General features: G+C 34.2%; 1 protein-coding gene across 2 annotated transcripts; it reads right to left on the reverse strand.

Moving 5' to 3' along the window:
* Nucleotides 1–9,373: 9,373 nt before the first annotated feature.
* On the reverse strand, nt 9,374–15,433 carry LOC142526995 (uncharacterized). Of its 2 annotated transcripts, XM_075631701.1 has the most exons (16): nt 14,851–15,433; nt 14,406–14,456; nt 14,129–14,304; nt 13,798–13,875; nt 13,573–13,684; nt 12,381–12,465; nt 12,240–12,291; nt 12,089–12,153; nt 11,897–12,012; nt 11,715–11,827; nt 11,280–11,348; nt 11,030–11,087; nt 10,820–10,893; nt 9,928–9,976; nt 9,751–9,830; nt 9,374–9,665 (listed from the first exon to the last, which is right to left on the reverse strand). In XM_075631701.1, exons 1-16 carry the CDS (start codon nt 14,972–14,974, stop codon nt 9,603–9,605), a joined length of 1,365 nt encoding a protein of 454 aa, XP_075487816.1. In that variant the 5' UTR covers nt 14,975–15,433; the 3' UTR covers nt 9,374–9,602. The 2 variants fall into 2 exon arrangements, 1 of the variants encoding a protein (XP_075487816.1); XR_012815372.1 differs by lacking the exon at nt 9,374–9,665 and having other exon boundaries at nt 9,765–9,830; nt 10,528–10,893.
* Between the last annotated feature and the right edge of the window lie 803 nt (nt 15,434–16,236).

A 16,236-nucleotide genomic window follows, 5' to 3' on the forward strand; every position in this document is an offset into this window, starting at 1 on the left:
TTGCTAATAATCAATATCGTTACATCATATAAAAAGAAAAATATATTTTATTACGATTAACGGTGAAAAATCGATCTTCTTGCATTTTTATCAGCAAAGTCATCAATCAATATTTCATAATCAAGTTTTTTCAGAAACTCACTCTCAATCGAAATCATAGCTAACACATTCAATTTTGTTTGGGTCATGGTTGATCTCAAGCAAGATTTCAACCCAATATACCCCTACCCACTGTTAAATTTTAGAAAATTTGAAGATAAAATCCAAAGCCCAAATATCCAACCCAATATACACCTAACCCCATTTAATTGGGGCCCTATCCAGCTGGGGGCCCTGTGCGGTAGCCCCATATTGACCACCTCAGGGCCGCCTCTGAATACCCACTCTTAAAATTGTACAAACCACACCACAATAGCCAGTCGAAGAGATATATGCTTTTACGAGATCTTAAAGGATCTCAAGACCACATGTGAAGTTTGGTCTGCTTCTTGAAGAAGTCAAGATGAGCCTCTGAATGTAACTTTAAAGAAGAAATATATGATGATGAACCATCCAAGTGGCTTGAAGCCATGCACTCTGTGATGAACTCCATGTATTCAAACTAAGTTTGGTCTTTAGTAGATCCACCCAAGGGATTGTTCACATAAGATGCAAATGGATTTATAAAAGAAAGATTGGGACGATGGGGGAGGTGTTGATGTTCAAGACTAGATTGGTAGCTAAATAATATACTCAAAGACAATGAACTGGCTATGAGGAAACATTTTCTCCAGCCGCAATGTTCGAGTCCATACTGAAGAGATTTTCTATGGAAGAGTCCAACATATGATATCTATCAATGTGTCATGGTGTGATTCTATATAATATTTCTTGGAAATTGTTGAACCCAAAGTAGTTAAATGGTAAGATTGATGGAATAAAACATGATTATAAAGAATGATGGGTCATTCAAATTAGATAGGAAAATTTTCTTTCATGTTTACAATGTGTCTAGATTCAAGGTACCTAAAGGTGTGAATAGTGAATAAGTATCCTTAATTTTATGAGTAAAAGTCATAAATGTCTTGTTGATTGGAAAGAAGTTTGAATTCACAAGGTTGGAAGAGTTGCAAAACATGAATTTTGGAGGCTCCCAACAAGGTTTGCAAATGGTCATGAGGATTTTATTGGAGGAAAATGCAATATGGCATAGAAATACTGGTAAGTTATAAGGGGGTTGGTTTAGGGATATGGGGTCCGACATCTAATTGTCTGTGGAAAGCAATATGGGCCCTTATAGGGCATGTCACATAATCATCTCAAACAGAATTAAAATATAGAGAAGATTAGATTATTGGAAGATATTAGAAAGTTTTTTATTTTTTTGTAGACTTCTCAATAGTTTTCAGTTATATGTCTCACTTAATAGCCCATTTTTTGAACTTTTAATAGGCTAGGAGATTTAATAACCTTTCTGCATTTTACAAATCTTCATTCTTTGAAGCGAATTGGGAAGGAGCACTACATAGAGTCCTAGTTGTATTCGATTCTAAGTTAGATAGTTTATTCAACTAGCTCACTGAGTGGTTCAAGCTTGACTTTGGGATTTACGAGCCTAGTTTTGCCTCGAAAAATTTAGAAGCTCGACTTGTTTACATCTCGACTCGAGCTATTTACATTCGGATGAAATAGACAGTCTAAAAAACAAAATAAAGATGCTTATGACTAAGAATGAAAACATGCAATCTGAATTCCAAGTCATAATGATTGAAAATTAAAGGTTGAATAATTTGGTCAACACTTGGACAAAGTTCTTCTGTTTCATTTGGAAAGATGAATGAAATGCAAAAGCAAACTGATGACAGAACTATCCTAGGATTTATTAATGATGATTGCAGTTCTTTTGAAATAAATACTCAGTTGTGTCTGAATAAGGGCAACTCTAAAGTCATAAATTATGTTAGATCCAGTACAGTATATGAACACATGGAGCCTGAGATTCAGATCAGTCAACCTATGTATCCAAAAAACAAAAAAATTCATAGTGGACTTGGATATGTACCAACTTGAGAGCTCTAAAGTAGAGCTGGCTCCAAAGTAGACATAGCAAGACTGGATATGACTCTTGTTCTAGATCGAGTTGGTCTAACAACGATAAAGCGAGACAAAACTCTATGAGGGTTAAACATAACCACTACTACAATCAAATCTCAGTTGGAAAGAGATGTAGGCTTTTTAACATGAAGGAAATGCCTAGAAAAAGTTTTGTTAATCACACACCATGTGATAACGCTAAGATTCTAGCACAATCACACACCCTTTTGAACACGCATAATGGAAAATCTATTTGGATACTTCAGGTATGGGTCCCAAAAAAAATCCGATCTAGACCCAAATAGATGCGTGTACCAAAGTTATTTTAAATATGTGATTTCAGGAGAGCCAGATCGATCTTCTAAGGAAGTCCACCAGATATTTAGACAGTGGATGCTCGAGACACATGACTAGCTATATCAAGCTGTTATCAGAAATAATTTATTATAATGGTCTTAGAATCACTTTCATAATGATTATAAAGGTAAAATTGTGGGTAAGATTATACATGATAACATAATATTAAGGATGTAATCTTAGTTGAAAATTAGTGTTATAATTTTATTAATATAAGTCAATTATGTGATAATGGATATATTATAGAATTTCACAAGCAACATGCACAATTAAAAATTTAAATGGTAATATTTTGTTGGTTGGAAAAAGTTATAGAAATACTTATAAAGTAATCGGTCGAAGGATTGGCGGAAGAGCGGCCTGGAATCAACAAGTCTGCTCTCAGTGCTCTCATCTCTGTCAAATGGAAGGTACTCTAATACGCAAAAATATTTTGAATTTCTCGCGACGGCCATTAAAACAAAGATCAAGGGTATTGTATGCATACATCAAGTGTTCTATTTTTTCTACCAACATATTATCGGACGAGCTTGTCATACAAAGCTTTCTCATTGTAGTTTACCTACATTAGTTCAGATGTTTATTTAGTGAACATCAAATGATATCGAATGCGGATTCGCAAAGGAAAAATGACTATTGTATATTCATGTATCAATCTTGAATTTTGTTGAGTGTAGGATATGAGTGAGGGTGAGAAGAAAGTCTGGAACATAAAGCTGGAGAAGCCATGGAAGTACACAAGAAATTAAAGGAAGAATACAACAAGAGATTGGAAGCAGAAGCCCATAACAATTAGAATTGGAGATTTCTCTGTTATGATGTTCAACTTGGCTTATATTGAACATCTAGATTACTAGACTGATGACGCTGGTTTTTCCTTCTTTTTTTTTCCCAGTTGTATTAGATGCTTCAAAAAAATTAAATAATTTATTTAGTAACGTGATAATAATAAAATAACACAAAAAATCGAGTTAGAAGGTCTGATACACGTCCATTTTATTAGATGGATCTTCAATTCGATCAGATTCATGAAACGTCTTATGGAAAAATTTCGTAAAACCGTCTCATAAAAAAACTTATTTATAAAATAAATACCGTAAAGATACCGTGTCTATAGTTTGAGGAACAACTGGAAGTTGCATTACAGAAAGAGATTTTGGATGGATTAAAAAGTCATATATATATATATATATATATATCAACCTCCTACCTTCCCTAGTGAAATTCTTCCTCGTATTCCAGCCCCCCGTTATTCAATATATTTTATATTAGTTATAGTTTTAATTTTATTTTCTATTCTTTCCTTTTCATATATGTACGTGTGAATTTTTTATTAGACGAATATTTTAATTGATTTATTAAAAATATTAAAACGAATTCTTAAGAAATGTAAAACTAAAACGAATTCTTAAGAAATGTAAAATTATCGTTGAAAGTCAAACATTAATTTTAAAAGAAAAATAACGCCAACGTGTCATCCTATCTTTCACGTATATTCATCATACTTAAAATTATATAATTTATTCCATAACAGGGATCTATATTTACAAAAAATAATAAAAATTTTATTTATTGATCGATGATATATCATGTAAGTTTTTATATTTTTAAATACAAAGATTGAGTGAGCCTGATTTAATTTACTAGTTAAAATTGAGATATTTTGATCAAGAATATACATACACACATATATATATATATATATATATATATATATTATATACAGGGCCGTACCTCCTGTGAGACGAGAGAGGCCATCGCCTCAGGGCCCAGCCCTCACAGGGGCCCAAAAAAAATTAATTGGTCTCATGTTGTTGAGGCCTGCACCTAAATAATATGTACATTGACATTTAAAAAAAATTAGACATTGACGACCTATTGAAAACATGATTAAATATGATGATTGTGTTCATTGGGATTTAATCAAATCATGTAGTACCCAAACAATAAAGCTACACGGCTCATTAATTAATTTTTTAAAAATTTTGTATGCATAAAATAGTAATGTTTGTCCAATATATTTATTATTTTATCTTGTGTCAATTCATGTGTTAAACTTTTATACTTTACGTGTCGATTATTTGGCTTCTTTTCTTGAATTTATGTAGTTGAACCCATTTCAAAAAATAAAACACAAAAAATTGTGATACTTACCTATTTTACATATCTTTATTTTATATTTTCTTGAATAAAATATTATATTTATTATTTAAAACAAATCATATATTTTTACAATATTGATTCATTATATTTATCATTTTGTTATTTTGATAGATTATATTGATAAATTTCAATTTTAGCAACATATCTTACAAATTTTGCCAATTTCAATCTTTTTTCCAATATAATTGTTCATATGACACTGTATTACGTTAGAGCCATGTTGATGTTGTAGCGCACGAAGAAAAAAATCGCAAAAATATAAATATATAACTCGTAAATTATATTTTTCTTATATCTATTGTTAGGTTATTTTTAATTTACAAACTAAGCTTTACGGTTATTTATCAAAACAAGATTTTTTTTAAATATATCGTCTCAGACCCTATGAATCACAGGTACGGCTCTGAATTTATATACACATACATATATATACATATATATATATATATATGTGTCAGTGTGGAGTAGAAAAGAGTGGAGTGAGGGTGAAGATGACACATATAATGTAGAAATGTACATGGAGAAGTGTAACACGCAATCGGGACTATATAAACAATTTCAACGAATCATTTCTGCTTATCTAACATCTCCGTAATGGCCAACTTCTCCGTCACCACCGCCGTTCTCTTCTGCTTCTTCTCCCTCTCGCTCGCTCTGACTCCGCTGAACACGCCGGAAGATGACGACGTCGCCACCGCAGTTTCCATGCCCCTCCCTGATGCCAGTCCCGCTACGACCAGCGATCAATCCGTGCCAGTCAACGCCGACGACAACCCTCTGTCCCCGTCCACCGCCGTCCCGTTGACCAAGATCTCTCTCCGCCCGTTCTACCGTCTATTTTCGAAATTCCCTTGCCGCCACCGACACAAGTTCTACAAAGATGATCCGATGAAACCCCTCGAAATACCCTACGGCAACGACATGCTAGTTTCCTCCAGCGAGAACAGTAAGTTCCAGAATCCGGAAGCTCTGCACGGTGGATCGTGGCAGCAGGCGAAACTACACCACCATCAACACCACCACCACCACCACCACCATGACGAGGACAGTGACAGTGACAGTGACAGTGAAGATGAAGACGATCGGATCAAGAAGATGGTACTGAAACGCCGCCATTTTGGTGCGGAGAAGAAGCTGAAGATACTAAAGAAGCACTTCCGCCGTGAAAATGTTGAGGAAGAAGAACATCATCACAAGAAAGAGAGAGATGGTTTCATGATTCGCGTGCGCAAATTTTTTGACCATTATTTCTAGATGGCGTGTTTAATTATTGTTGATATCACTAAGTTTTAATATGTTTCGAGTGAATTAATAATATTTCGAGTTGGGTTTTTTTTTTTGTTTGAATTTCTCTGTGGAACTTGTCATATGTTGTACTTGGTCCATTCTGTATTGATCTTCTTCCTGCACGTGAGTGTTCATGCTGTTCTTGTATTTGTCAAGAGTTCTGTTCGATTAAAGCTAGATATTTTCAAAATTATTAATCTGTTTTGACGTAGCTCAATTATCTGTTAGAGGATTCCATTGAGTTCAAGAAATACTTGAACAACCCAAATATGTATTTTAGTATGATATATTCAATCATTTCAAAGAGCTAATGTGATCTAGAAGGCAAGACATTTGAATTTGACAAATCATCTTGTGGTGCATATCAAAATCAAATTGGAGAAATAATTGAGTGGACCTTGGCGACGACCACATTCTCCATTTTGATGGAAGACATCCATGTCTACTATGAACTTTAGACTTTTGAAACACTTGTTCTCATCTTCTTTTTAAAATTAATATTTTTTCACTTGTTGATTGATGATATGAGAACGTCTATAAATAACAACAATTGAGGTCTTTAAGCACACATCCAATGAAAATATAAATACACTGTGAGAACTCGGATTTTCGAAGCAAATCACACAAATAATAAACATCGGGAATTTTAACTCAAGCTTGTCAAATTAAAAGATCAACTATTAGAATTGAAATTTCAGCTCAAGTTGTGTAAAATTCAGCATTGCAGAGCTCGGGACATCGCAAAAACCGTAAGACCGAAGTCGAGTATCTCGATGCTACAAACCCCTAGCTCATGAACTTGAAACTTTAGCTCAAAGAAACTTCATTTTTATGTCCTAAATAAACCAAAATTGTAGCCAAGGGAAGAGCTGAGAGATTGGACAAATTTAATGTACAAGAAATGGATATTGAGTTAACCAAAGTGACTGTTGGTTGTGGATGAGATTTTACTACTTGGGCACCAAGTTTTCAGCCAAGATCACCCCTTGAAGTGTCACAATTCAGCCTATAAATACCCTACCATATGCTGAAGATATGCTAGACAAAATCCTCCCAAAGCCTCTCAACAATAAGAGCAATACAAGGCTGCCAAAATCGTGCCTTCCAAACTGAGTTCGTGCACTAGCGAAGTAACGTTTCAAGGATACATTTTGTCCATTTTTTCACTTGTAATTCAATCCAAAAAGTGTCCAAAGAATTCAGGTGACAATCGAGTTACAATCGAGCCATTCGAACCACACTAGTCGGACATCCTCGAGTAAGAAGTTGCCGTGTTCGTGGGTGACTAGTCGAGTTCGTACAACATCTAGCCAAAAATTTTAAGGTGTCTTTCTCTCCATTTATCTACCTGACTTGGAGCCAAGTAGTGCCCAACCGAGCACCAAGAGTTTGGGAAGCAGTCGAGCACCAAGCTAGATACGATCAAGTCTACCTCGATCAACCAAAATCGTGTGTTCCTAGTCAAGCTTGTGCAGTTTCTAGCTAGCATTTTAAGGTGTTTCCCTGCCTGAGGATCGCGTCCAGAACTTATTCGAGGTACTGTTCAAAATATTGCCCAATTCCTGTTTGGGTTCAGTCTAGGTTTTATCCAAACTTTAATCAAGTTTGAACCACATATTTGAATTACTGTAAGTGGGCTTTTATATGTTTTAAATGCTTATGTATGTGTTAAAATTCGATTGTATACTGTGTGTTTTTCTTTGAACTGTTTGCTTTGTATTTGCATATTTGCTAAGTTCTATTTCGATCCAATTCGTTCTGTCCGTTTTGTTTCGATTTGATCCTTCGATCCGTCTGTTTCGTCCCAATGGGATAAGTTTGTTTAATATGATTCGAATGATGGCGCATTGAAAAGCATGTAAGGAAAAAGATAGCATGTCTATAGGAAGCCCAAGACAATTATAGTTTATGATCTTTATTATAAAATCTGTGTGCATTATGTGATTATGATTTGATAAGATTTTGTTATGTTATGATTCTATTCTATTTGATATATTTTGGTCTTCTGATATAAGTCTTGAACTCTGTCTGTTCCGTTTTCGTCTTCTGCTCTGAAAAATGATCATTTTAAAGATATAAATATATATAACTTGTTATTCTGATATTCGATCGACCCCCACTTACTGATGTACTTTGATCGACCCCCACTTACTGATGTAATGTGCAGTGAAAAGTGGATATCTAAATTAATAAAGTAGTTTTTACCCTAAAATATACATTTTGGATGTGGAAGATGGTGTGGATGTTTCAAGATAATAGGAAACTCATCATGGATGTTTATACAGTTTAGAATACGTATGACCACATTGAAGGTAATGAAAGAACAATCATTTGCATACATCGTTTGATAGTAATATCTAAATCAATATTATATGATAAATTATATTTATCACTTGAGAAATAAAATATAAATAATTAAGTATTTTTGACTAATAACGAGATGATTTTATGAATGTAAACATCATTAAAAATTAAACATAGCATATAATCAAGTAAAATCGAACATTTAGATTCTTTATCTCGTTGAATTTTTATTATTAACGTTGGCTTGATTCTAATTTGATTTTTAAATAATTGATCCAAATTATTCTTGAATTTTTAAATAAAATTATGATTATTTTAATTGCAGTATTTTATATATTTTTAAATATCACACATCTGGTAGGAACAATATTTTATTTATCATATATTAGAATTTTACAAGGGCAGTAGGAGAATAAGGGGACTTGAAGAAATGACTCTTCCAAGGGCTCTTGTTTGTTTCAGGCCAGCTAACTTCTTGTTGGATTCTTGTGTTAACAAACTTGGCCTTATTTTCTTATTTGGGCTTTGGTTGATGACACTTGAACTACACTTTTTTTTTTCTTCTAGGCAATTATTGGTATATCATGTGTAAAAATTGATTTTGTAACCATACAACTCTAATTAATTCAGATTATGTTTTATGATTATTCTGGATTACATGTAAAATATATATCGTGGTCATATCCATTTAAAGATCCAACGCCTACATTAAATCAAATGAAAAGATCCAACGCCTAAATATATCTGATACGGTAAAAAAAAATTTATGGTTTTTTTCTAAAAAAATTGTTGCATATCAAGCAGAATTCAAAGTTCAAACAATAGGGGTATTGTCTTTTTCCAAAAGGGAAGTTAAAATGATAGTAAAGTAAAACCCAATGTTCAAAATAAAATAAATAAATAAAACCCTCCAATTGGACGAGGTGTTCTCGTATAACAATACCAATACAATATGACAAAAACTTGTGTGAGACGATCTCACGGGTCATATTTTGTGAGACAGATCTCTTATTTGGATCATCTATTAAAAAGTATTACTTTTTATGCTAATAGTATTACTTTTTATTGTGAATATCGATAGAATTGACATGTCTGACAGATAAAGATTCGTGAGATCGTCTCACAAATAACCTACTCATACAATATACTTAATTATTACACAAGAGACATCAAGCACAAATCATTTTCATTTTCTAATTTTTTAAGCGTTCATGACCCGCCTGCGTAAGGGTTTTTCTGCAGACTATGAATATAGTTCTCATAAGATCTCCCACCTGGAACTTATGATCGGTTCCGTCTCGTTTCAACTTAAGTTATGAAATGAAACGTAATAACAAATCACCGAATTTCTCCACATTCTTTAACATGAAATAGATACATACACAGAAAGGACCTTCCAATCGAAAATCGATAATATTTTACCAGCTTAGGGAGTTATTTGATTGCTCAATTTTGGCAGCATATGAACTTTCAATCCCTTCCTGCTTGAAAATAGAGCTTGTTAGGCCTTGCGAGTAAAGGTGAAAGCAGCTGAGAAATAAAGGTAACGTTCTGGTTTTGATGTACCTTGCAGGACTTGAGCAGTGGCTGCAAAAAAGATGACCTGAAAAATTTGATCGACTGTCCCAGCATGCTGTTTTCCAGTTCTGTTATAGGACAAAAGCCCAAGAAAAATGTCAAAATATATCGCATTGCAGTCGTGTTATGAATGTGAGGTAGAGCTAGGAAACATTGGCAGCATACCATCCTCTCCATCTGATCGCAAAGCTCCCATGTTAAGTTCTTCAAGAAGCTGCAGATTGATCGAAAAGTGAATGAGTCGTAAAACTTCAGTCAATACAGCACTGACATGACACGTAAATAAGTCCGAATCATCCCTTCAAAACCATCAATGTCTGAATCTAATAAGACTTGGAAAACTATGATCTTTTCAAACTTCAGGTGTTATTGGAGAAGGCAGCCTAAAGATATAACACAATTAAATCATCGCAGACAATAATTTCCAGGCCACTATCAAGTCTGATGTTAGTATTGTTTTCTTTCACTGTACAGACGAGTCATCCTTATCTATACCTCACGATAAACCAGGAAATTAACAAACAAAAGATGTAGTAAATTAAGTCCAGTGCACAGAATCGACAAGTTACTGAAAATTTTCTATGAGAATTTAGCTCGAGGTGGCTAGTGCAATCACTTCATCACATAATTCCATGTAATATTTTGAAATTATTTTATGCCAAATTGGTGAATGTATTTGTTATATATATATATATCAGTGAAGTCAATATATGGAGTCAACATACAAAAGATCTGAAATTTCAATGGAAGCATGAGAAATTATACCTCAGCCAGGAGCAATATAGTATTTTCATCAGAACATTAACTCAGCAAGTAGCATGTATCTGGAAGGTAAATATTTTGATTCGAGAAATTCTCCCAACAAACATCGACCCCCAGCAGAATCTGAAGCTATTTCTTCGAAGGAGTTGATGAGAACATTTACATCAATCATTAATTTAAACTGCCTCTAACTTGCCGAGTACTAAGATGTCTGGGCATTTTATATGACAACTTGCAACACAAAATCAAAACAAAAATTCAATGTAATTTCCGAGCCATAAGGCAGGTTTCGCACCTTTGAAAGGGTTGGAACAGAAGAGGGATCAAATTTTTCACAATGCTTGGGATCGATGGGAACACAAACATGACCTAGAGGGAACAAAAAAAAGAGAAAAAAATATAGCAGTCAAAAATGAGACCAGAATGCTTCATGTCAAGTATCTTCTTTGCATTCATATCCTGGCAAATCTCTAACTAGAAACAAAACTATGTTCAGAATAGAAACCTGTTTTTGGGTGTATGCAGAATGGTGCCTTCAGCAAGTGATTCATGTGCTTTGAAACCTGAGATTACAGCAAAAATATTTCATGTGAGTGATGATCATATAGGTACTGATTACTGAATGGTAAACTAAGCTACATAATTTGTTGGTTGGCGTCATAAGAGCAAGTTAATACAAAAATTATGACCAATTCACAAGTCTCAACTTACTGGAATGTAAATCATTGGAATAGAGAGAAAAGAATGTTTCCAACCTCCATATCAAGTCTTGGATAGGTAAAAGAGAATACAATCTCTTCTACGCATCTACGGATACCCGGCAACTGAAAATGTAAGCAATAAGTCTCAGGATTCAGACAAATCATCATGTTCATCTTGAAAAAGCTAGCTACAATAATGTTATGATAAGGAAACTCGATAATGCTTTCCTTCGGTTAAACTAGAAGAATATACGGTAGGCATATAAGAACAAGTAAAAGAAATTAGAAACTGAGAGGTAACTGGATCAAGCTGCGAATATTTCAACGTTTATCTTCTAAAAAGTCCAAAACACTCGAATTAGTCATTTAAATGGAGGGAGCCAATCATCAAGTATCTCGTTTCTTCTAGAGTTTGTTGTTTTTATGGTTGTAGTTTTCTTTACTTGCTGTGACTTCATAGAAAAAATACTAAAATGTCAGGAGGCCTACCTTCTGTTTTCCAGATTGCAGAAGGTGTTTAAGATGCCCCCATCTAGCAATATTAACATCATCTCGAGAGCGTTTGTTATCCTGCCACTTCCCTCGCAGCTCAGAAGTAATAGCTGCATAACTTGGGAAGTAAATAACTTAACCAGGAAAGAGAAAAACAATAAGAAGTCATGTTAGCATACATTCATCGGGAATCATCGCCAGTATCTTTTCACATTTTTCCTCATCCGAAAACAATTGTTGAGTCGAAAGCAATTTTCCTTCAAAAAAGTCTTTCAATATAACGGTGTATGATCTCCTGCAACACCATAACAAAGAGTGTAATTGGTGGTATGGAGCATATTTAATTAATAAATCATATGCATCATACTTACGCTAAGAAAGGATGAAGTGAGAAACCACCCTCAAGGGAAACTTTTTTAAGGCTATTTTCATTTCCCTGAAGGAAAAAAACACTTTTAACACAGAACACCATATGTTGAATAGACAACTGAAAGTAAGTTGTTCACAATGAATGTAAATAACCTTGTGGATGTGTAAATATTCAGCAATAGCAGCCCTTTGATCATTTCTCAACCTAGTATTTAATAGAACTTTAGTTTGCATTTAGTAGCTAGAAACTGTATATCAGCTGAAATAATCCCAAAATAATGCACCATTACTCACCTTCGTGCTTTCCCATCACAAACCCAACAATGAACACCACGACGGCAACTGTATACCCACAAAATGTGGTTATATCCAAAATCATCTGCAGAGAGAAGCATATATAAGGATAGCATGGACATGAACACGTTGAACAAAGCATCCAAATAAACTCAGACAAGCATTTTTGCTTTTGTTGCAGGGAGAGTTGCTCAAGAAACAATCAACAGAATGGCTGAATTTATGGTGTTAACGAACAAGAGCAAAGGGACTTAAAAGTGAAAGTCACATCAACAGAAGACAGAGTAAACCCATCTTAATTATTATATACACACAATAAGAAACCCCATAGATGTTAAGACATAGAAAGTTTGATTTTCCAAATCATAGTACAATCAATGTCATGCATCCTTAACGTCAGAGTAATTAGTCCAAAAGAAGTTAAAATGAGTAACATATTATTGTTTTTTCTCTACAGGTCTGTAGATTAATATTACCAGAATAACACCAGTTTTATATGACTGAACATTTACCAGAATGGAGTAAAAAATTCTTGTTTGAGTTAGAGCTCAAAGCAAGGATAAAAAGACCCAAATTGGTTCTGCTCTCCGACCACGATCAGTCACTTAGTAAGTCTTCTATATAGTTATTTCTAAAGAGTTATTATCAAAGAATTCTCAATCGGTGAAGGATGATCCTCTCCGAGACAAGTACTTTGCTTTTGTGGAGCCGCCTGGATTGCCTGATCACTACGCACCTTTTGAGTTCCCCGGGGGGAGTTGCGAAGCTAGTTCCCGAGTAAAGCAAGAGGGCTCACGGGATATGGTTAGGATCCAGGATTGAGCTCCCCTCCCTTCAAGAATTCTTGTTTCGTACTGATACCCAGGCGGTGAATCAAAAGCGAAGGAGGAGGCCCATTTTTTTTTGGCTGGACTGAGGCCGGAATACGAGCTGATCAAAGTTCAGATCCTTGCAATATTTCGGCTATTTATTTGATGGACGAATGTGCCCCGCCCGTTTCCTTATTTCTTTGATAATAGAGTTGGCTATCTTTGTGGCATCGATTGTACAAGTTCATGAAGAAGTAATTTGCATGTTTGGCATGTATGTTTTGCTTATCAATCCCAACAAATACCACTCTCATTCTACCCATCATAACTTCAAAATGACTGTTGAACCATTTGAATATTTTTTATAATGTTTCACTTCAGACCTCTAAGCGCTGTATCAATCACTTTTATAGCGACTGTCATCAATGGCCAGCATTCTGAGCAGACATCAGCTCCCGAACAGCAATATCTAACATCGTCATAATCCGATATATCCTACCAGACAAACAAGCAGGGGTCAAATCCATGCATCCTTAAAAATGGTTACAGTTGCGTTTTGGATAATATTTTAACAATCAAATCACAAGTGTGAGAAAACAGTGACTTACTATGTCAAATATAAGTTCTCTCTCCACTGGTGTGAAAACATTATCACCAGACTGGGAATAAGCATGCCTCTTCGCAGGCTGCAGCACAAAGTGAAACAACATAGATGTCGAAGAAAAGAACAAAAACTATTGCACTGACAAGAACATCAAAAAAAATATCAATTTCAAAGTGTTAAGTTATAACTATTGTCTAATACAATTTGATATTTTTTAAATTCATAGTATCCTATATAATCCTACGGTAAAATTTTCCAGCGAGATCAAGAAAAATAAAAACTTAGATACCACTACCAGCAACCATCTATACAAATGATAAATAAGCTATACTTACATCCACACTATAAACAGGACCTAAGTCAATTTTGAAAGGACATTTCTCCTTTATGGCCTTTTCCAGTTCAGCAGTAGTGTTGAAGGACTGAAACCGCAAATATATGTCATTATCCAAAGTAAAAGAAAATTCTCTTCGCCCAAAGTAGGAGTGATCACACCCAGGATGTTTTCCATCTACATGTAATCGATCAAAACATATAGTTCAAAAAAGTGAAGGGAAAACAATAAAGAAACACGAGTAGCTATAAATCATGCTACTGAAAAATGTGGATCACCGTTTCCATATGACATCCATTTATGCATATCAGCGTAGGGAAAAAACTTTCCTGAAAAGATTAAAAAAAGCTTCAGATATTTTGTTTTAAAAATTACTCTTTTATTCGAGGAAAAGAGCATCATAATGATCAATCAAGATCATAACTGCAAGCATGTGTTTCAACCAAATGCAGTGATGCAAATTCAAGAAAGAATTATTAATTTCAATTCTAGAGATGCGCTTGATTTTTCCGCCTGAGCAATGGAACGAAATCTCCATCCAATCCAATATTATTTCCACGAACATCCAAAGAATCAAAGACGAAGATTCAGTCCAATATTTCCAGCAGTTTTACCCAAAAAGTGCATAGGAGGCAACAGGTAAAATCATACAGATCAAATTAAATCGCATAAATCAATGAAGTTAACAAAAAGTAAGGCTCGAAGCAAACTCCACAAAATTACCATAGTAAATTTTGAGGAAATTGGCATTGAACCCATCAGGAATTTCATTACTAGTCTTTTTCTCTGCTTTAACGCCGTCAATTTCCATATCTTCCCTTTCTTCCGGAACTCTTTCTCCAACCATTTCAGAAAATTCAATTTTCCCGCAAAGCACGTGTAGAATACGGATCAATTGGTCCCAAACAACAGATAGAAAACTAGATTTTATAAACCTAAGTCTGAAAAATTACAGCTGAATATCCAAAATCACGTGCAGATTAGCATTCATATAATCAGATAAACTTACGAACAAGAAAATGGGACGGCGGACCTTCCGTCTTTGAAAAGGCTTACGAACGCTGCTCCTTACGATAAAGAACCAGAGCCAATCGGAAAGGAGGTAAATTTCCCTCTCTAAAAGTGGAAGCCCTTGGAATGAGCCTGAAGCCGCTCTTCTTGCTTTTATGGTTAATGAAAGATATGTTTGAGTGCCCGTTCTTCTCGGCTGGAAAGAGGGCTTCGAAGACCTTGTTCCGCCGGAAGCAACGGCGGAGTCCGGATCAGAAGGTGGAGACGGAGGTGTGAAAATGGCGGGAAAACACGAGGGAGAGGGTGATTTGGCGGGTGAAGGTTGATTCAGCTGATCTATATATATAAAAACATGGTTTTTGTCAAAAATAATAATTTTTCGTCGAAATATCATTTTATAAAAAAAAATATATAAATATTATGAATCTTGAAATAAGTTTACTACAATAAATGATAACTTAAATTATTATTTTGAAATTACCTTAATTTTAAAAAATTAATGCATGGTAGTTTTCTTCCAAAACCATATGTATATTGTACATCTTGAATTGTCTTCTTAAAAAATCAAATAAGAGAGCACAAGAAAATTAAAAGAGTAGATTCAAAAGAGTTTCAAATGGACATTAAATTACTCTCAATAAACATATATATTACCCTCAATAATCATAAATGTTTGACACTCAATGCATGCAATTCGAGTTTTTCATAATTTGAAAGAGTTAATGTATGATATAATTTTGTCAAAAGCATCCAATGCATAATTTTTGTCCATTGGGATGTCTTATTTGAATTCTAAATTATAAATAATGCAATATTGCATATTATATTATAAACCAATTTTATTCTATTTATCTTACTAAATTTATCCACTCCAAACTTGAATTTTGAAATGACTCCTCTTTTCAGCACCATATATGAGTCGAATCCTTCCAAAATGTAATGTTCGTTTAAATTTAGATTTGTTCGTTGTTATGAACTACCTACATATGGAAACAACGAGAACAACGAGACATTAAGTTTGAAATATGTCTTTCATGATCGTGAAGTAAAAAATATTATTCTTCTATTTGTACAAAATTTTAATTATTACGTATTATT

Source organism: Primulina tabacum, chromosome 15, assembly GCF_025594145.1.
Source record: "Primulina tabacum isolate GXHZ01 chromosome 15, ASM2559414v2, whole genome shotgun sequence".
Classification (NCBI taxonomy): domain Eukaryota; kingdom Viridiplantae; phylum Streptophyta; class Magnoliopsida; order Lamiales; family Gesneriaceae; genus Primulina; species Primulina tabacum.